Source organism: Hylaeus volcanicus, chromosome 2 (genome assembly GCF_026283585.1).
Source record: "Hylaeus volcanicus isolate JK05 chromosome 2, UHH_iyHylVolc1.0_haploid, whole genome shotgun sequence".
In the NCBI taxonomy this organism is placed as follows: Eukaryota; Metazoa; Arthropoda; class Insecta; order Hymenoptera; family Colletidae; genus Hylaeus; species Hylaeus volcanicus.
The window spans coordinates 15,559,305-15,581,559 of record NC_071977.1 but is presented as its reverse complement, the minus strand read 5'-3'; the positions used below and the strand labels follow the sequence as shown (position 1 = coordinate 15,581,559).

Genomic DNA, 22,255 nt, shown 5'->3' with positions numbered 1-22,255 from the left:
ATTATGATCTTATTAAATGTAATATGTCTATATTATAGCGATGGATGGGAGAAATTAGGTTTATACGAGTATTACAAAGCAAAGAATGCTGCACGTAAACGTAAGGAAGAGGATATAATAGCTGGTATAAGGCAAAAGTCGAGATCACCGTCGCCAATTTTGAGGCCAAGGTCCAAAAGTCCTAGTCCACCAAAGAAACGATATCGAAGTAAATCGCGAAGTAGATCACGATCGAGATCGAGGGGTAGGAGCAGATCCAGGTCTCCCACAACTAACCACAGACGGAACAGCCGTAATAGCAATCACAATAACAGAAGCAGAAGGAGGAGGAACAGCAACAAGGATCGAAGTCCTGACAGGCGGATGGACAGGCAGGATCGAAGTCCAACTCCGCCCAGCTTCCTGTAAGTATCGTTTCAACGATCTTATAAGTCAGTGCTCGGAATTACTTGCTCATTTCGGGCTGATTCCTGAGGCACCGCCTGCTGTAACCCCACTACCGATCTAGGTTCAACGGCTAAGCCGCCGATGGCGCGCGTGACGCTGTGTCCCAGGGCCGTCCAACGATAGATATGTCTGAATCCATTCACGCGATTAAAAATTTCCTTGCGCTGTCAGTATTTTTTATTGTCACAGACAATTAAAGTTATTAATATTATGTTTATATCTATAAACATCTTTTATATATACGTATAACAATAATATATGATATAATAATTGCAATTTTGTCAATAGCTTTCCATATCACCCAAGAGGTATTATTGTTGATGCTTTTTTTTTTATGATTTACCCTATAGGCCTATTCCACAAAACATTAATAAGACCGATAATAAAATATGTGACTTGGCAAAAAATTGAAATCAAAATTATAAACGTATTAATTTTCATTTGATCTTTAGGGTCGTTTGCATGATTCTACAAGGGATGATATATCCACAGATAATTTAGAAGAATTAATTCGTATCAACGAGGATAATAATGCATCGTTTAAAGATGAACGTTTTTCTGTTTTTATATTTTTCATTTTAGAATATGAGCATTCTAATAAATATGTAGATCCAAACAAAGAAAATTCTAAGACCAAAATTTCGGAGAAGTGGATAACACGATGCATCTAAAATTTTGAACAGCTCAACTTCCTTTTCTAACCGTGCTTTTAAATAAAGATCATGTTGGGTGAATAGTTGAATACCTCTTGGGTGATGTGGAAAGCTATTGACAAAATTGCAATTATTATATCATATATTATTGTTATACATATATATAAAAGATGTTTATAGATATAAACGTAATATTAATAACTTTAATTATCTGTGAAAATAAAAAATACTGACAGCGCAAGGAAATTTTTAATCACGTGCATGGATCCAGACACATCTATCGTTGGACGCCCCTGAGACACAGCGTCACGCACGCGATCGACATTGCCGGCATAAACCGGTAGTGGGCCCGAAATGTGCAAGTAATTCTGAGCACTGTTATAAGTAGCATTGCAACTTAACCCTTTGCACTCTCATATATATATATATATTTTTTTTACGAGCGGCAAATAATTTTAATTTTTAATAAGCGACTGAAAATTAAAATTTATTTCCCCTCTAAAGAATTCAGTTTGTTACTCTAAATGAAACTTAAATTATAGTGCACACAGCATATGTTGCAGTAATGACGCCAGTGGAGTGCAAAGGAGTTAATATAAAACTTGGTTCAAACAGATTGTTTACTTCCAGTGGTTCAACGTACAGCAAAGCTCCTCAAGAAATTAGTCTTGACGAAAGTAACAAAGGTCATCAGTTACTCAAGAAAATGGGTTGGAGTGGTGCGGGACTTGGTGCCAATGAACAGGGTATCGAAGCTCCCATTTCGGGAGGTGAAATTAGAGATAAAAACGATCAATATAAAGGCGTTGGTATAAATTTAAACGACCCGTATGAGAACTTTAGAAAGAGCAAAGGTCAGGCATTTATTACTAGAATGAAAGCGAGAGCGGAAGAACGTGCTGAAGAAAGAGGCGAACGGGACTGAATATAATCGAGTAAGATAACTGAATTGTCTGTAATCCTTTCGGCGACAGGTATAATTATCGCGTACAGTGTGAATTTTGCTCGCGTTGGTCCCATAGTCGACACAATGTGGACAGTTCGCGAGATTGATTTTGGGGATCCATAGTGTTTTTTGATTACTGGTAAACGGATAAATTTTCCACCCGTTTCTCATTTAACTGTACTACAATTACATAATAGTTGTTTATCATTGAAATTGCCAAATTACACAAATGTATGTTATCAAATTGTATATTCTCGTTAGGAATAACAATCGATTATTTTATATTTTAATACTTTAAACAATCAGGAATAAATCTTCTCAATACTGTGTCGATCATCTGTAAGGACAAAAATCTTTTATCTGTATATTTCCGTGTGAGGAAAATACAACGAGTGAATGGTGAGAAAGAGGACAATTGTTTATAATAATGATTCTTCGTCAGTTTATGAAAAAGAGATGAGAATCACAGGAAGTTTACGATATCGCGTGCACCACAAGCTGCTGTTAGTTACTAAATTGAATTTTCGTGGTGTGTAATATGAAAAGAACAGTTTTATACATTCATTGTACATTATGTACAAAACTCTTCGATCTTTGGTAAAGTTACCGTTAATAATAATAATAATATTAATAATAGATAAATTGTCTATTAATAACAATGTGAACAACTTGATGAAAAATGTAACTTTAGACGTACCAATACGACAGTTTAATCATATTAAAAAAAAAGTCGTTTTCTACGGAATCAAAGTCGACCAATTGCGCAAGTTATCGTCCATCATGAACTTAAGATACGCTTACGTTTTAATTGTATCCCACATGACACCATACTGGAGTTCGTACTCCTCCCATGTGAAATTATAAACTAATTCACCGAACGTTAAATAAACGATTGTATCTTGTCCGTCTACGGGAATAAGAGAACACAATTGTGCGCGGAGATATCATACGCGCGCAATAGAAATACGGAACTAAACAAAGTACTTGTATTTAGGAAATTAATAAATGATTATATTGGATACATAAGGATAATTCAACAAACGGTGTACAGTTTAATGCGAGAAAGGAAAAGTAATAATCAAAAGATCTAATTAGAATTACCACGACTTCGATGCATAATTGACGTACACTCAAACTCCACAGAACTGTTGAAGAAAAAATCTCCGAGAAAATTTAATTAATTGATAATAGAGATATCCCAGAATAACAGCTTTCCTCCGATTATTTTTAAGCCTTTGTTTATCATCGTGTCGATTGATGAAAAAGGCAAACCGAAAAATCTTTGTAACTAGCTAAGAACGTCATTGTTAATCATGAGTTGCCTTCTTGAACTCCCCCAGCGACAGTCGATATCGAAACCGAATAAATCCAACAGTGAACCGGTTTCGCTACGATAACAGTCCCGAGTACTCGCTTGATGGCGTAAACAAAGCTGGTCTGGTGTGTGCGTTCTTAACAGCCATCGTACAAGGTCGTCAAAGCGTTGAGATATTCTTTTTGTGTCACGTGATATTTTTCATTCGGTCGTTCCGCGTGAAACCTATACAAAAGAAATATAACGATACCTTCACGTATTTTTAAGTACGAGGAGATTGTTAATATTTATTCGATAATAGGCAGATGTTTGTAATCCTCCAAATCTCAACTCTGATTCATCGTTTGTTCCCTTTGGCCATAAATATTCTGATTCGCGACAGACGTGTAATATCGACTGATAATAATTCTCGCGTGTTCAGACGATGATTTTGCGGTATCATCAAGGGGCAGAGGTAGGCACAATTTTAGAACCTAGGGTATATTGTTTGCACAGTGTTTATTCGAGCAAACAGACAAGAGACAAATTTCTGTGTCCCAGATTTATAGAAAAACAATTTTTGTTATATTTATTTCATTTAGTTCCAAAGTAGGTTTTATTGTACAAATGTAAAGTTATTATTTAAACAAAAATTTTTTGTATTCAGTTTTAATATTAATTGAGTGATTAAAATTTGTATTCATTGAGTATAGAAAAATTATTCAGTCACGATTTGTAATAAGGAAAGAAAGTCTTTAAAAAAATGATACTACATCATACATAAATAGAATTATCAGTTTTTACACTGAAAGTAGCTGTTACGCCTTCTAGCAAGTGGTGCCCTCTTTTTTGAGAAACGTTAACAAGAGAAAACATTGAGATTTCTTTCAAAATTTTATATAGCGAATACGCGAAACTGAAGAGTACTAACACTGGAGTTGGAATCTTAGTTAAAAAATATTTCTATGTGTAAAATTTAACGTAATTCTGAGAGGTGCAAGTTTCAATGTTCTTTTAAAAGGTACAAGATTACTTTTTAACATTGATTCCACAACTCGAATTCTAGTTCAGTGTGCTATGTTTGAATTTAAATCAAAATGTATGGTCTCCTAAGATTAACATTTTCGGTTACATGTATCTTCAGAATACGAACGAAATACTTTTCTTAATCTATAAATGGAAGAAACAATGTGTAAGACGAAACAAAGAAACATAATTCGTAATAAGTTAGATAATCTAAAGAACTTATTAATACCAATACGGTTAATGAGTAAATTTACATACTGCTAATTACGTTAATTGAACAATATAAACAAAAATTTGTGTCTAATAATATGGAAAATATAAATTTTCGTGTCCTCAACAGATGTGTACCTAGGAATTAGAAATGCTCATGAAATTGTTTTACCATTGAGGTTTAAAAATGTTTTAATCAATCATATTGGGTTACGTTATAGAAACAATGTAAATTTTAAGTAAACTAAAAAGAAAGCGAAAATAATTAACGATAAAATTCTTTTAGCACCGAAGTTTAAAAATGTTTGAATCAATCGTATTAGGTCGTTTCATAGCAACAATGTAAATTTGTTTTTTCTTTCGATTATTTAATTCACTTGCAAATTACATTGCTCAATTTCATATTGCACATTACTTTTCTCATTTAAAAATTGTACCTATATTTTTGTCTGCATCCTGAAAATGGATTTTAACATAAAATTGTCGAGAGCTTCGTAAACTACATATTCAAATTTTTATTTTTATCTAACAAACATCTCATAAAAAGTTTTATCTTGATACAAATTTCACCTATCGCTGCCAAGGGGGCAGTGTGACTATTGCGACGATAAAAAAGCAGAGGTCAAATGGTAAAATTCAATTTAATAGATATTCCCTTCCATATCATGCATATTCCCACAAAAAACTTCAAAAAAGTAAAAAAAATGACGTCAAGTACATGAAAAAGTTTAGGATGAAAAGGGGTATTACCAAATAAATCAGGAAAAGATAGAAGATCCCCATAAAAAACTACAAGAAAGTACAAAAAATGTGAAATTGAAATGAGCTCCAAGTACATACAGGTGCTTTCCAACTATGAACAGTTAAAATGATGTGTTCAACAGTGCTGACATTCAGACCCTAATGATAACTCAAGTAAAGTGACTGCACCGCACTTTGGTGGTGAAATGAAGAAGCTAAACAACATATCAGCTACAAGCTGAGACTATTTAGACATTTGCCTAGATGTCCACAGTCTGTTAGTCAAATACTTGGTGTGGCCAGGCAAGGTCAAGGTGTCGATGAATACAAATTATTTTAAAATGCAAAATAATGAAAGTAGACTCATATTGTCGAAGTTTTAAACTAACAAATTATCTGAAAGCCTGCATGAGAGAAAGTATGAGTATTAATGATCTGAGAATGCCATATTGAACATCGTAATGTAACAACAACCACAACTTTCACACCTTTCACAGAAAAATATGTATGCATTTTTAGCTTTTCGTGGCCAAGTTTATTTTTCTATTCGTAAATCATCAATGGCTATCCATGTTGTGCCCTTATCCTTTACCATACTCATGTAATGACCATTCGCTGTCATGAAAATCGCTGTCTTAAGTTTAATATTACCAGACAAAGACTTTTTCATGTACTTGGCGTGATGTTTTTACTTTTGTGAAGTTTTTTATGGGGATCTCACTTCTTTTTATTGTACATAACTGCAACAACTTCTCTGAGCAGACTATTTAACTGCACATACATCTGTATATACGTGTAATCTGTACACGATTCATTAGTTTGCCTACAGGCGCGCACCCTGGTCCATTACCGTGGCTGTGGACAATGAGAATATAAATATAAAAAAATGAATGTTACTTTTGTGATTTATACACAGACTCTTTATTTTTTTAATTGAATAGAGGAAAGAAAGGAAGAGGGGGTAACAAAAGGGAATATATATATTTCATATGATATTAATTTATTAATTATAAACATTTATTCATTCAGTTTATGAATTAATATAAATACCAGCAAAGTTATGTGTACATAGTTTAACATAGATCACACCGCATGACTTTATGCTTCAATTATTTGTAAATAATACATACAAACCATATTTTAGTTGCAAATTAACATAGAGCTTAAAATCAGAATAGATTAGTCATTTATTATAGCAAGCATAGAGTTTAGAATATATAATATATCTGAAACCAGATATAGGGAAGAGACCAGTTTCAGTCCTTTAAGTTTTCAAAAGTAGGCAGAACACATGGCAGAAAGTCTTGTTGCAAGAAATTCAAATGTTAATGATAAAGTGAGAAAATGAACGAAGAGATTCACTATTTCTAACGCACAATTCATTGTGTTAGAATCAAATTAATTTAAGATGTTTATCGGCAAATTGAAATACTATTAATGAGAAACTAATAAGATTAATAATAAGCATAGAAATTGTTGTTGGTCTTTTTTAGACAAATATTCACAAAAGATTGGAAAGTGTCAAAGGAGATATGTTGTCAGCATACTTCACTAATTTGATGAGCTCTACATTGCAAGCAGTCAGCCATAATTTTCTTAATGCTATGTCTTTTGAAATATTGATCGACACTTTACAGTTATGGGTACAATATATTTGGCACATGCATTGTACAAGTTTTCAGAAACTTGTGCAAAAGGAAGTGCTTCTTCATTTATAACTTTCTTTGGACAACCTCCAAGCCTATGAGTACCCTTCCTTTCTATAAGCTCTACATAAAAAGTCTAAATTAAAAACAGTTTGTTGGTATGGATAAATTAAAATCTAAATTAAAAACAGTTTTCTGGTATGGAGAAAGATATCTGGCAATTCAGATTTAGGCAACTTATCTTGTGATTAAAATTGATCATCAACACTTTACGACTCTGGCTGCAATTTGTTACTAAATTAAAAACATTTTGCTGATATAAAAAAATTAAAGTGCACATTTTAATTACAAATCGAGAATAATTCAATAATGTAAAAACTTTTGACACTTGACAGGTTATGAATGAGCGGCCGCCACGAACCCTGCTGAATGATTTTGAAAGTCGACGAACGGACTTAGTTTCTATTGATTGAATGTTGACGAAACTTTTCTTGAAGAAGAATCAGAGTCAGAACAAAAATCTACCGTTTCTGAATGATTCATAACATGATATTACGATATCTCTGTTCTACGTGGGCCGATTTGATTGAATTTGGTTTTATTCGAAAGTTTATATGCGGTTTACATAAAAAAAATACCTAATGAAAGAAATTTCTGGTTAGGTTGGAATAGCCGATTTACGAGTAAAAGATACGCGGTAGCGCCAGCGCCAGGTATACGCGGCAGCGTATAATTTTTCATGTAGTTGACGTCGAGATGCTACCGCGTCTCTAGACATTAACACGTCGACGTTTTATTTCTAGTGACGTATTCATGTCAATGCACTCTGCGAAGTACGATTAATTGCCATTACTCGATAACCAGTTTTATTTACTTTGCCATTTTGTCAGAACAAGACAAGCTAAGAGTTGGATTACCCCTTCCTGGTTTAGCACACAATGGTCCAATCACATGATAATTCACCCCAGCTAGATGAGGATCTTGGTATTCTTCAGTTTTAACCCATTTTGCACCCGTTCTATAAATGTCTTTGATCATCTGTTCCTTTTTATCATTATATGATTCCATGATTACTTCTCCTGCATCATCATGTTTTCTTATTTTCATTGGTGGTGTATCATTTTCACAGAACTCATTTTTTGGAAATATAGAACAATCTCCACACAGTGTTTGGCTTGTGAAAAAATGGAATGATATTCCGTTGTTCAGTTTAAGTTTTTTCTTATTGTCCATTGTAAAAACATCGCTTTTAGTACCATCAAGCAATAAATTAATCTGTTCATATAAATATCTTAAAAAGGCACATCTGGCTAAAACTTCTGCATGAGAATCATTTAATCTACAACCATCCTTATACAATTCTGTATTTATTAAATCTATTTCTCCTAAACACTTTGTTCCAGTAGCAAGAGCTACTAAAGATAATAAACCATCACCTTTCCTTAATACTATACCCGACAATACAGTTCATTCTGTCTCTGTTGGTTTACCAGATTTACCAAGTTTTATATACATATTTATCTATACAAAGCTTTGCAATCTCATCTGCAAAATCTTCCATGCTATTATAATTGATATGAAATTGTTATCTTTAAGGTAATTATATACATTTATTTGAACATTTATTTTAAAAATTGTTTAATATACATTTGATGGATCCCAACAATATTTATGTTGAGGTAAAGAAGATAGAACTTTCATGTCTTCTTTATCAATAGTAAAATTCAGTTGTATATTATCTCCTATATGTTCTCTTTTTACTGCTTTGGGAATAATACCAATGTTTTGTTGCAAAGCCCACTTCAAAAGTAATCTAGCTGGTGATACATTAAGTCGAGAAGCTATTAGTGTTACAGTTGGGTCTTTTAAAAGATTAGTGTTGCTACTAGTTCCCAAAGAAGAATATGCTTGTACATGTATCCCTTTTTCATTACAATACTTAATTAATTCTTCTTGTCTGTAATGTGGATGACATTCAACCTGTAATATAAAAGTATACTTTATCCTTATAATCAATACAAATTAAAATAAATATAAAACACAAACACAGTTACTATACTTGATTGACAGCTGGTGGTACATCTTGACAATATTGCATTAAGTCTTCTAGATGATTTATGGTATAGTTGGAGACACCTATAGACTTTAACAATCCTTGTTTCTTTAACTCCACCAATTTATCCCACGTTTTTGTTCTTAAGATTTGATTATTTGTAGAATTCTCTGGAAGTCGAGTTGCACCAGGCCAATGAATTAAATAGAGATCTATGTATGTAATATTAAGTGCTTTAAGAGATCTTTGTACAGATTCTTCTATACGTATTAGATTTCCATTATAACTTGGTGCTGTCGTAAAGATAAAGTATTAATATTATTTATATTAATATCATCTAGGTTTCATTCTTCAGTGATCCATACCAAGTTTAGTTGTAATAAAAATATCCTCTCTTTGAAGATTATATTTAGGTAATAAACTGTTTAAAGCATAACCTATGTCTTCTTCATTTTGATAGACTTCAGCTGTATCTATATATAGTAACAATATGTTGAAACCTTTTCGAATGCACTTATAATTCGATTAAGAATTAAAGTTTTGAGTTTTTTTAATGTTTACAAACATACCAATAGAACGAAAACCTACATTTAGGCTTTCGTCGATAACTTGATATACTGTATCCCTTCCTCGGATCTTATATGTGCCAACTAAATATAAAGTGATTTCAGATTTAATAATTTACAATAAATAAGAGTCTGTTATAAGTTATATAAAAGTTGTTTGTAATTATAATCTTACATCCAACTAAAGGCATACTGTAACCAGTTGAAAGTTTTTGAAGGTCTAACATTTTGTACCACTATAAAATATAAATAAATATTATAAAAAATTATTATTATTATTTATTATTTATATTACTATATTATATAAATATTTTTCATATATCTATTTTGCACCACTCATAATATAGGTGTGTCCACCAGGGGGGCCAAGTTACCGTACGATGGGCAAAACCCTAGCCTTCGAATAAATCTGAAGTTTGCCGATATGTTTGTCTCTTTTCCTTCTTTGGAAAATGTTCTAAGGAGGAAAGGAGATAGACATATCGGCAAACTTCAGATTTATTCGAAGGCTAGGGTTTTGGGAGTGGTCTCCGTTGCCGAAAAGATCGACGTGACATAAAAACCGAGCGGCCACTAAAAGAAGTAAATTAAGTAAAACATTTAGCCAGTAGGGGAGCTGAATGCAATTTCTGGTGTTCAAAATATGATACTGGTAAGGTAAGGTAGGCTTTATAAGCAAGCGAGACGTCCGAATGTGACAACGACAATGTAGTATCGTTGGTGCGAGCAGCCGTGCCGAGACACACTCATACATGCAACGCTCAGAGGCATGTCCGTGTACCTACGAGACTGCAAGGTTTTGGTTCTGTCCTATTTATGTCTCGACAATGCAGATTCGAGACCTCTCAATAGTCGTTTCCGCTAGATAAATGTTCAAACTTGTGCGCAAGCTCCTATAGGTGTTCTACTTTTGCTTTCTTCTGTCATAATTAACAATATTCAGCAGCGTATGTTAGCTCAGACAACGTGGCAGCACTGTCGCACCATCATATTGCTTCTTTTGATCGCGAAGTACTGCTGAATATTATTAATTATGACATAAAAAAGCAACAGTAGACTACCTATAGGAGCTTGTGCTCTAGTTTGAACCTTTATCTAGCGGAAACGACTATTGAGAGGTCTCAAATTTGCATTGTCGAGACAAAAGTAGAACAATACGGAACTCTTGCAGTTCCGTGTACGTATACAGTGGAGCTGTGTGAGTGCGTACCAGCCCATACAAGGCACGGGAGTCCACTCCCTTAAATGCGATTTAAAGGAGACCCTAAGGAGACACGTCATGTTATGTTACTTTATTTGAGTGTTTCATTGATAACTCTGTGTCACTAATCTTGTTCTACATACAGTATTTTACAGGTTATGAATGTAGACACGTCTGAGACGTTTAACGTCATTATTAGTAAGTAAACACACCAACAGTCGGTGTGCCTCTCAGAAAGCTCGTGTCACCACATTGCAAAACCCGTGGCAAACGTGACGAGACAAGGCGTATCGAAAAGTCGCGTTTTTTGTGGCCCGATACCCTTAGCACGTATCGCAAGACGGTCATATTAAGTGTAGAAATTAATTATTTGTTTTCATATTCAATCTTTTGTAAGTCTAGTTTAAATAGAAATATTTACTCGTTATTTTGCTACGTTAAAATACCAATCTTGCAAGTCTTCAACTGAATTTACAGGGTGTCCCAAAAATGTTGGAGGTCCTTGAAAGGAGTGATTCAGGGGCTAATTTGAAACAACTTTTTTCTTAGTAAAAATGTTGTCCGGAGATATTAACAGACCTGTTGCATCCTTCGATGCACGTCAGGTTCATGTCAGTCATATCTACTGTTCGAATTGAACGTGTAAAAAACGTAAATACACAAGATGGAATTTTTATTCGTGAATTGTAATTGAGAAATGTATTGAATTTGCATTGGAGCGGACAGAAAGTGAGAACTGTCGAAGGACATTTTGAATCGAAAGGAATTGGAATCGTCGAAAGGAGGAGTTAAAGCTTGAACGATTAAGATCCTGGCTTCTAATCAGTTGTCATCTCAAGTGTTTTTTCCCCGATTGGATGGATAACCCCATGGGATTTGTAAATACAGGGTGTCCCAAAAATGTTGTAACACCTCGTAGTTTCATTCTTGGCCGAAACCGATACAACTTTCTGCTTGCACGCTCAGTGTATATCTCCGCCACTTCCAACATCGGATTTGTTTTGACAAATCGAAAGCGATAAAGGATACGATGAGGGCCAAACACGGTGACCTCACTCTCTCCTTCATGAACTTATGCACTGGCGCTCTCGACGAAAAAAAGTATTGGGAGCCTGCCTGAAAAATTTCCTCAAAAGGAAGGAACCGTATCCCTTGTCGACCGCCCGCGACAACGATGATGGTGCTTGATCTTTTTGGGATTTCGTACTCGTTTGGTCATTAAGCGGCTCGCGGTGCTAATTAGAGATAGCGTGAACTGCTACTTTTGAATCACTCGTGATTCAATCACGTTCATTCTCAATCACGATGATTTTTCACAGTGATTCGTGATTCTTCGTCATCGCTTCTGATTGGTAGAGAACATTCTTTTCACTTTTCACGAATTATATTGTTCTTAGATTATATATGTACTATAATATGGTCTAAAAGCAATGTTAATATAATTTTAATACAATTTAAAATTGACTCATTTGTAGTTTCTCGAATTTCCGCTAAGGGGAGACAGCGAGACCGCTTCTGAAACGCCATCTTCCGGATCACGATCGTGATCGAAGTTTAATCACGACTGCGATCGTAATTATGTGAAAAAACTTCAAAAAAGTAAAAAAATTACACCAAGTACATGAAAAAGTGGAGGACTCAAGGAGTTATCATTGAAAAATAGAAGATCCACATAAAAAACTACAAGAAAGTAGAAAAAGATGTGAAATCAAAATGAGCTGCCAGATGATTTGCCTAGATTTCCGCGGCCTAGAAGTCAAATGCTTGTCGTGGCCAGACAAGGCATTCTTATATCATCTGTTGGAGCGTTTTATTACGATTTATTTGTAGAACAGACTCTACGTAGTTCGTCGGCACGTTCGACTCGAAGAAACCGATAAAGTTTCAATGTTTATAATACGGATATACGTCGCCCGGGCCCCAATTAGGGAGTCGGCTTCGAACCACGGTCGTGACCGGTCGAGGAAATATACCGCGTATTAAAAGACAGTAATTTTTGTCTCGACTACGGGACTTTGTAATTCGGCAATAGTCAAACAATCAGACGTTTCGGACGACACCAGGATATCTCCTTGTGCGGGAGTTTCCATCGGAACACAGTTTTCGCAACACAGTGATTCCTGGTAATCTGGATATCTTCCCGCACAGGAGACGGAACACTATTCCGTATCGTCGTGATCGATTCACAATCTGGGAATTATTTCCTAAAAAATCCGGTGTCACGCGATTAATCGCTGACGGGCGCCCGACCTTCGTGTACACGAAAAAATCATCAAAGTCACACGCGACACACTCACACTAACAATTCAAATATTGTAAATTCAATAATTTAAATCAAGGGTTTTTTATGCCTTCGGGCTTTTTCCCTTGCATCAACGCTAAAATAAACTATTACTTTTCATTCACCATAGCCACGATTCATTATTTATAACACCTTTATCTTGCCTAAACATCCTATCCTTCCTCAAACCGTCTTTCTCTCCTGCGTGTGTTTAGATTATTCTAGATCTGAAACCAAAGGGGGAACGAATTCGAGAGGACAGTTCATTCTTGTCCGAAACTTCGACGAGGTAAGACCGAGTCTACACTAATGCCCAAAACTTAACGGACAAATTTTTAAACGGTTCAAAAACATGGAAGTTTTCAACCGATTGGAATTAAACTCCGAGAGGAGTAGTTTTGTAGTGTTCTCTGGACGTATGTAAAGTTACATGAGCGAGGGTTGATGCGAAGGGGGTTAATTCACCCCCCTAAAGGGGAGGGTGTAGAAAAACGCCTCTTTGAAACAGGCCAGGGATGACGGAAGGGGTTGAAAAATTCAAAAAAACCTTTAGGGCGACTCTCTTTGATGCCCTCTACAAAATACACCCCTTGAAATCGCTCTCGGACAAACCCACCCCCACAACCTCCTACCCCCTCTAAAATCCACAATTTTTGGACGACGTTCTCGATTTTGGACTCGATGCATTCTCTGGACTTCCCTGATCCAGAAAATGCCATCACCCATACCGTGCTCCCCATAGGCGCCCTTCGGGGGGGTGGAACAGCTTGCAAATTTTCAACACCCTTCGTAAAAAAACACTTCCACGCATCGGAGGGCGATGAAATTGACTATGTTTGTTCTCGATACGTTAAGGATGAATGCCGAAAAGGTCCCGTTTCGAAAACTGCTCCCAGAGCTAAAGGGAGGGGGGGCAGAGGTAGGGGTGGTCCACCCCCAAGTGTAAGGGTTGGAACGTTGTTTCGTTGCATGGATCACATGCCCAACAGTCCAGGGCATCGGGCTGACACAGTTTTGATGTCTTTTTCCAGCGTGAATAGCAAATAAAATATGATGTTACGAGCCAGGGCGATGGCGACGCGCGTGTGAGCCCTGTGAATGGGTTGAATTCAAGAATCGAAGAAGATACGATTAGTCCTGTTTATTTCAATGGATCCAAAGATTGAGGATGTAATAGAAATCGCAGACGACTCTGACGCGACACCAGATAGCTGCTGGGAATTGGTATCTCCCACTTAAGGGTAACCGTAGGATCGGTATCTCCCAGTAAAGGGTAACCGTTGGGAAGGTTAGGTAAGGATTGAATCGTATCGTTGGAATATAATACGCGTCGTGGATAAAGCCTCGCAACTATTAATTCTAAACAAATAATAACTCGAGCGGTAAAGTTATTATGTTGTGGGGTCGTTACACTGGTTAGGATTGCTTATTCCAATGGTAAAGGTTTAATAATGATTTAACAGACCTTTTAAGGTTAACAAATGATTATATATTCAAAACTGAATAATTCTAATAATACAATTGTACAGTGTCGCGTTGTCGCGGTTAGTGTATGAATTTAGTTACCTAATTGTTGCACGGTGTTAACGCACTGGCGATGCGGGGGTCGAGAATGCTTCTATGCCGTAATAGATTTTGTACCGTCCTCGCGGATCTATATGGTTAATGTTGATCGAAAGGGATCTGAAGCCCGATCTCACTGAAGCGCAACTCTGAAGACGATCGACGTGACTTTACCAAGTAACTCTTTCGTACTAATCCCGCGAATAACGAAAATCATGGGTTTATATACCCCTAGATATTGGTGGGGATACGTCAGTGATTCCCATATATGTAAATTTGGCGGTTAAGATTTTCGTTACTCAGAGGTGAACATCTGTGGGGCTTTAGGGAAAGTTTAGATAAAGGGTTACCCACGCAACGCGAGTTAAAAGATGATTCTGAGAAAAGTATGGTACAGCTGCAGGGTGCACTTCGGTAAGACCAGACTCCACATTCCAAGGGGTAGATAAAATAAATGAACGCGAGCTTTGAAAAGAACGGACGTGCATACGTAACAACGAAAATGTCGATTTTTTTTTAAAAACTTGCTTTCAACTTCAGGCCCATCTGCAGGGTGAACGAGTAACTCCACGTCAACGCCGTTCATGGATTCGGACGCGTGAATGCTTTATTAACAGATCTCCAAGAAATCAGATTTTTTGAATTACGCTTTCGTTGTCAAATCGGAACAGATTTGAAAGAGTAGTAAGTCGGCCGGACGGAGTAGGCATTCAGAAGTGGAGCGAGGGCCTGCACCCGTACGTGGTCAGCCCACGTTAAATTGGGGTCCGGTCTGGTCTGACCACGTACTGATGCAGCTCCTTGGTAACGTACCGCTCCACTTCTGAGTGCCGACTTCATTTACAGCGTTCTCAAATTCGCCTTATTTTGCAATGAAAGCGTGATTCAAAAAATCTGATTTTCTGAGGACCCGGTAATAAAGCATTTGCGCGTCCGAATCCATGAACGGCGTTGACATGGGGTTACTCGTTCACCCTGCAGATAGGCCTGAATTTGGAAGCGAGCTTTTAAAAAAATCGACATTTTCGTGTTTTACTGTCATTCATGCGGGAAAGAGACATCAAAACTATGTCAGCCCGATGCCCTCGACTGTTGGACATGTAATCCACGCAACGAAACATTGTTCCAACCCTTACACTTGGGGGTGGACCACTCCTACCTCTGCCCCCCCCCTCCCTTCAGCTCCGGGGGCAGTTTTCGAAACGGGACCTTTTCGGCATTCATCCTTAACGTATCGAGAACAAACATAGTCAATTTCATCGCTCTCCGATGCGTGGAAGTGTTTTTTTTACGAAGGGTGTTGAAAATTTGCAAGCTGTTCCACCCCCCCCCCCCCCCGAAGGGCGCCTATGGGGAGCACGGTATGGGTGATGGCATTTTCTGGATCAGGGGAGTCCAGAGAATGCATCGAGTCCAAAATCGGGACTGTCGTCCAAAAATTGTGGATTGTAGGGGAGTGGGGGGTCGGGGGGGTCAGGGGTGGGTTTGTCCGAGAGCGATTTCAAGGGGTGCATTTTGTAGGGGGCATCAAACAGAGTTGCCTCAAAGGTTTTTTTGATTTTTTCACCCCCTTCCGTCGCCCCTGGATCCTTCTGAAGTGCCGTTTTTCTGCATTACCCCTTTATGGGGGTGGGGGTGAATGAACCCTTTCTCATCAACCCTCGTCAATGCAACTTTGCACAGACCCAGAGGACACTTCAAAACTAACCCTCACGAAGTTTCCCGAAGATCGGTTGAAAACTCTCGGAGTTATGACGTTTTAAAATAGTGTCCCGTTTTTTTTTACAGCTAGTGTAGTTATGAGCATTTGAAAAATCGTTCCGGTTTGCTTGTCCGCTAGTATATATTAAAAACGGTTTTCTGTATGAATAAAGGTATCTGGAAATTCAGATTTTGACAACTTACCTTGTAGTCAAGATTGATCAACATTTTACGACACTGGCTGCAATTTGTTATTAAACCCTACATAAAAAGTCTAAATTAAAAACATTTTGCTGATATAAATATAATTAATAATGCAATAATGTAAAAATTTTTGACACCTGTCAGGTTATGAATGATGACATCTGTTTCGACTCTCGACGCTCGATGGCCGAATGATTCCGAGAATCGACGAACGCCGCTCGGCTTTTACTTAGCTTCTATTGACTAAGGGTTGACGACGGGAAAATCATACGAAAAATACCGTCTCTGGCAGATTCGTGACATGATATTACGATATCTCAGTTGTACGTGGACCGATTTTATTGATTTTGGTTTTATTCGAAAGCTTATATGCGGGTTACATGAGAAAAATGCCTTTAAATTTAGAAAACATTGCAGGCGTGTTGAGATATTCAAAGATACGTGGTAGCTCCAACGCCAGGTATATATACGCGGTGACGGATAATTTTTCACGTACTTAGCGCCGAGACGCTACCGCGTCTTTAGATCACCGTGCCAATTCCCTAGTGCCAATTCGTTGTGTCCTTCAGATCCTCCTGCTCGAGGAATTGACACTTTTACAAACTTACACGATAAATTAATCCGCAAAGAAATGATTTTGTTTTAATCTCGATATTGGTCGTATGTTTAGAAATGTTAGATTATGAGATATTTATCCCCTCTTCAAGTGGTTTTTAATCAAATACTTTGTGCGCATAAAAATTGACTATTTCATTATTTTATTTTACACGTGGAAGACCAATTAAATTTTATCTCGTCCTGCTGCGTGACTCGAGCCGTGTTGGTGAATGATAAACTGTAACATGGTTAAAACTTTGACTCCCCGACCTTTTGAATACTCGTTTCATTGGCAGAACAGGTATTTAAATTTATAGTACACATTTCCGTATAGAGTGTCGATAACGTTATTTATACATCTGTGATACTGTCTTTTACTTGTGCATTAGAAAGTCTCATTTGTTGGTTAGAATATATAAATACTATCAAGCACAAGAGGTTCTTATAATTGAGTCTTCTTCGCAAACGTATATCTTATCTTAAAAGCATATATGTATAATTCGATATCATATAATGTCCGACATAATCACCACGTTGGGTAATTGGATTGGTTGATGATAAAGGGCTAAACTAGCCAACAGAATATTAATAATAGCTATCACATCATAATAGAATTAATCTTCATATATATACTTAGATTTTAAAGATAGTTATTCAAGGGTCTCAAGATAGAATATATAAGAGTACATAACTTTACGAATGATAATTAATAATTCATTTTCCTTAAATTACTATACGATTTTTATATAACCTATACGTTTATTGAGAAGACTTAATCATAAAGATCGTAAACATTTCGTTATAATATTGTTTTTATATACTAATAAACAAATTAGAACAATATTGTTGATAATCATGAATGTAAAGGGACGAAATCAATTTCTATGTCTAATAATTGCTAAATAGGTACACTTGTAATCTGTTAGAAGACCAACAATAAGCAAAATCTGTTAACTACTGAATTTCATGTAGTTAAGTTGTTAGTTATAATGGTTGAAACTTAGCTTATTATGTATGTATCGAATCATCACGTTAGGACTTAGGTTACGTATATGTATAGATACACTATAATAAAGTTCAGGTTAAGAGTATTCAAAAGATTCGTAATACATATAACGTAGCAAAATAGCAAGTGAATATTTTTAACCGACTTCGAAAAGGAGGAGGTTACTCAATTCGACATGTATATACAGGGTGTCCACGTTAAAGTGTGACAGACGCATACTTCAATAACTATTGATGATACGAAAAAATAATTTACATGTAAATTGCAGGAAAGGAAAAGGCTAAGGAAAAAGTTGTTCCAAATCAACCCCCCTCCCCCGAACCACCCTTTCAAGGTCCACCAACAATTTTGGGACACCCGGTATATTGCTCATAACTATTGTTATTGCACGAAACCTATTGGTTATAGATTGCCACTAAAAAGGGTGAAATAAAATAATTTTTGGAAAAGAATATAACCGTCTTTGGAAAAATATTAAAACTCCACTAAAAAGTATGAAATAATTTCTAGTTAATTTATGTGAATAATGACCAGTTCTAGATATAATTGCTTAAAAGTATGAAATAACTTCTATTTCCTTTATGTTAAATTATATTGAATAATATATTAAATTTCTATTTCATTTATATTAAATTATGTTTAATAACCTTTTCGTAGTCGGTGCAAAATTAAAAATTACATACATACAAAATTACCAAACTTATGGTAATTGGTCTGTCGGAAATACATCAAATACAAGACAGACAGTGTATATGTACACATTAACACTATTCAATATCGACACCCTCACCAAATACTATACCAAACCTACTCAGACAGTATTTCCGTGTAGATATTGCTCCCTCCACGCCGCCAAAACAAACACATCAAACCTTCTCAGACAGTACTTCCACGTAGTCAGTATACATGTATACATTAACAACATTCAATATTGCTGCCCTCACCAAACACTAACTCAAGCAGGAATAAAATATTTTTAATTTTCCGCCGACTACAAAAAGGTTATTTAACATAATTAAATATAAAGGAAATAGAAATTTAATATATTATTCAATATAATTTAATATAAAGGGAATAGAAATTATTTCATACTTTTTAGTGCAGTTTTAATATTTTTTTGAAGACTGTTATATTTTTTTTCCAAAAATTATTTTATATGTATATGTATAAAAATGACCATTGTTCACGATCACAATACCTCCGTAGAAGTCTCTACGAAAATTGAGACACGGAAATTCGAACATACGATCTTCGGATCCAGAGTTGACTGTTTTTCCCACACGACCAATCCCGTACCCTATAATTCGTGTTCATGTTTGACTCTTTATTCGTGGGTATATGAGGCGCCATACCACACCTCTTATAATAAAAGAATATACAATATTAATATGGGACAGCATATTTGCATATCAAAATCAATTTCCAGACAAAGATTGTTTTCATTTGTGTGTATTTTGTTAGAGTAAAGGTGTATAAGAATCCAAAATGTATTTTTCTAGACTCAGTCTGATTTGTTCTGTACGAATACGCAATTTGTACATGCGGTGTTGTTATAACTATTATACCATTAACTAATTTATAAATATTTAAATATTAATTTATGCCAATTAAGATTTCATGAATGTTCAAATTTGACTAAGTTCAATATTAGGATATTCAATTAATTGTCTTCCTAATCATGTTAATATAATAAATGTTCCTGTAATTATTCAAAATAAAATTTGGTTTAATGGACAAAATATACATGTTCTAATTTTATAATATTCAAATATAGGTAAACTTACTAAAATTGAAATTGAAATAAGTAATATCAATTTAAAAAATTTATAAATTTTTCACAGTGGAAACATCATGAATTCATCTTGATCGGTTACTCCTTGCCGAGTGACATAAAAGAATAGGAATTTTGCAATAACAATAGTTATAAACATTTAAGAAGTCCATCATTTTTTCCAGATTCGAACATCGTGAAATCAGCTGTCGTTATATATGGAAAGTTCCATCTCAATCGGTTGATTTCTTTGCCGAGCTACGCCGGAGAATAAGAATTTTGCAGTAACAATTGTTAGAAACATTAAGGAATTTATACATTTCTCCAAATAGGAACATCATGAAATCATCTCGATCGATTACTCGTTGCCGAGTCGCATCAAAGAATACGAATTTTGCAATAACAATAGTTATAAACATTTAAAAAGACTACAATTTATATCTACAGTACACGTCTATATGCACAAATATACACTTCCTTACTCCTGTATAAATTTGTATATGTTATACCTATTTAACTATGTATAACTATACTTTACAACCACTATAAAGTAAAGTAAAGTAAAGTAAAACTATACTTTACAACCGCCGACTAAACACCGCTTGAAAAGTTATCCGACCCTTATCCGATAATTTCGGATAAACCTAAAAGTACGAAAGTTATCCCACGCTACGAGTGAAACTTCTGTTAAAGATAAAAATGCGAAAATAACCTACGAGTGAATCTGTCTGGAGAGAAACCAGGTACCTCTAGCCGTAGGATAAAGATACAAATGCGGAAAAGTATCTTGCGGGTGAAACTCTCTGGAGAGACCCAGGTACCTCTAGCGGTCGAATAAAGATAAAAATGGGAAAACTATCTTACGGATGAAACTCTCTGCACGTAAAGCAGGTATCTTTAGCCTTCGGATAAAGATAATTTAAGTTATCTTTATCCTCCGAGTACATTTACTTTGAATACATTTTTTTATCCGACAGTCTTCGAATAAAAATAAAGTTATGTATCTTTATTCGGCGAATAATAGATACAAGTTTTTCATCTTTATTCGATATTAGAAATTTTTATTCAGATAAAAATTTTGCCCATCTCTAGACTCTAGAGCGTCAATTTCTAGTTCTTTTTGAGGATTTTTTTTTAAATTATAAGGAATCTTTATAAAGGGTTTTCCACGCATATTTATTCACATTTTAAGAACATACACAATTTTTTGCGAGTAAAAATAATAATAATTAAACGTAGTACAAGTGATCTTGTACAGTCCTCCCTGAAAAAAGTATGTTCGTGGTTACCACGATTCTGTTTATCAAATTTAAAAAATGACAGCACTTTAAAGTTTGAATATCGATTTTTTATATTTTTTGTTGTCCTTAATATACTAACAAAAAATATTAAAAATAATTAGATTTTGAACAGCGTGGTTCAGACGATAAAGGCACATGCGCTGAAAATTCACTCCTTTGAAGTCATTCAGCCAACTTGAACTCGAGATATTATGGCAACTATCTAAAAAAATTTGGTTGTGAGGAAATCGCGTTTCAAGTTTTTCATACCAAATATGTATACTTACGATTACGATTAAAACCCGATCTTCGCTTACTTGCTTGTTGGAAATGAATGTCACTTTTGGATACTTTAGACCAGTGGTTCCCAAACTTTCTTGTCCTACCGCCCCCTTTCCAGAAAAAATATTACTTAGCGCCCCCTGGAAATTAATTTTTTAAAAATTTTGATAGCAATTAATAGAAAATATATATGTGTTTATGTTTCTACCATTTTTGTAAAATATAGTAAAGGAAGGTGTAAATTAGAAATATTGAACTTTGAAATTATGAAACTATTTCTTGAACTCGGAACAGAATGTAATACAAAAAAAGTTAAAACATTCGAAATCATCTTCATGAGAAGGATAAACCTGGTGTGCTGCTTTAACAATTTAGTAATCCTTGGCTCTATTTTCGTCAGCAGTAATCTTAAATCATCGCGATTTACTATTTGCAATTGGTTTCTTTTTTTCTTGTTAATAAATTGGTTACCGCACTGAAGCCACGTTCCACTAAATATGACAAAGGAAATGCAATTACAGCCAACATTGGCAATCAGCGCCCCCCTGAATCGCTGCAGCACTCACCGGGGAGCGGTGGCGTCCACTTTGGAAATCACTGCTTTAGACATTACCGACCATGAAGACTGTATAAGGAGATCCAACTCCACACGAAAGTTACTAGAAAACTGTTATCAAAATCCCGAGCTTTAAATTATGAATATTACGTTCACTCGCAGCGCTAGTGCGCACAGAGTACGATGTGTGTGTGTGTGTGTGTGTGTGTGTGTGTGTGTGTGTGTGTGTGT

At 35.5% G+C, this 22,255-nt stretch overlaps 2 protein-coding genes, 2 long non-coding RNA genes and 1 pseudogene across 9 annotated transcripts in view; 2 read left to right on the top strand and 3 right to left on the bottom strand.

The window, feature by feature from the left end:
• The window catches only part of LOC128872848 (calcium homeostasis endoplasmic reticulum protein), a 65,740-nt gene extending 61,692 nt beyond the window's left edge, over window positions 1–4,048 (top strand). For all 4 annotated transcript variants that reach the window (XM_054115937.1, XM_054115936.1, XM_054115935.1 and 1 more), the window contains 2 exons: window positions 39–404; window positions 1,731–4,048. In XM_054115937.1, coding sequence (XP_053971912.1) covers window positions 39–404; window positions 1,731–2,025 — 661 coding nt within the window. In that variant the 3' untranslated portion in view covers window positions 2,026–4,048. The remainder of the gene's footprint in view (window positions 1–38; window positions 405–1,730) is intronic.
• On the bottom strand, window positions 2,780–10,379 carry LOC128872850 (aldo-keto reductase family 1 member B1-like). 3 transcript variants are annotated; one of them, XR_008456266.1, is made up of 6 exons: window positions 9,758–9,954; window positions 9,586–9,666; window positions 9,382–9,489; window positions 9,023–9,309; window positions 6,865–8,943; window positions 2,780–6,172 (listed from the first exon to the last, which is right to left on the bottom strand). XR_008456266.1 is itself a non-coding variant. In XM_054115940.1 (6 exons), exons 2-6 carry the CDS (start codon window positions 9,807–9,809, stop codon window positions 8,602–8,604), a joined length of 870 nt encoding a protein of 289 aa, XP_053971915.1. In that variant the 5' UTR covers window positions 9,810–9,818; window positions 9,916–10,041; the 3' UTR covers window positions 8,319–8,601. The 3 variants fall into 3 exon arrangements, 2 of the variants coding, with proteins under 2 accessions (XP_053971915.1, XP_053971916.1); XM_054115940.1 differs by lacking the exon at window positions 2,780–6,172 and having other exon boundaries at window positions 8,319–8,943; window positions 9,758–9,818; window positions 9,916–10,041; XM_054115941.1 differs by lacking the exon at window positions 2,780–6,172 and adding an exon at window positions 10,368–10,379 and having other exon boundaries at window positions 8,423–8,943; window positions 9,758–9,818.
• LOC128872852 (tRNA-specific adenosine deaminase 1-like) lies at window positions 7,834–8,524 on the bottom strand (annotated as a pseudogene).
• Window positions 10,139–13,184, top strand: LOC128872853 (uncharacterized). The gene is made up of 3 exons (XR_008456267.1): window positions 10,139–10,234; window positions 10,939–11,175; window positions 11,261–13,184. It is a non-coding gene; the product is annotated as an uncharacterized LOC128872853 (long non-coding RNA).
• A 7,995-nt stretch (window positions 13,185–21,179) lies between these two features.
• The window catches only part of LOC128872866 (uncharacterized), a 6,640-nt gene continuing 5,564 nt past the window's right edge, over window positions 21,180–22,255 (bottom strand). The window contains exons 2-3 of the long non-coding RNA XR_008456270.1: window positions 21,474–21,608; window positions 21,180–21,409 (exon numbers count right to left, since the gene is read on the bottom strand). This is a non-coding gene — a long non-coding RNA (uncharacterized LOC128872866). The remainder of the gene's footprint in view (window positions 21,410–21,473; window positions 21,609–22,255) is intronic.

Coding starts and splice junctions, on each gene's coding strand:
- LOC128872850 (XM_054115941.1), bottom strand. CDS start 9,809: ATGTTAGACCTTCAAAAACTTTCAACTGGTTACAGTATGCCTTTAGTT. Junction 9,667..9,757: donor CAGTATGCCTTTAGTTGGAT/GTAAGATTATAA, acceptor CTTTATATTTAG/TTGGCACATATAAGATCCGA. Junction 9,490..9,585: donor TGTAGGTTTTCGTTCTATTG/GTATGTTTGTAA, acceptor TACTATATATAG/ATACAGCTGAAGTCTATCAA.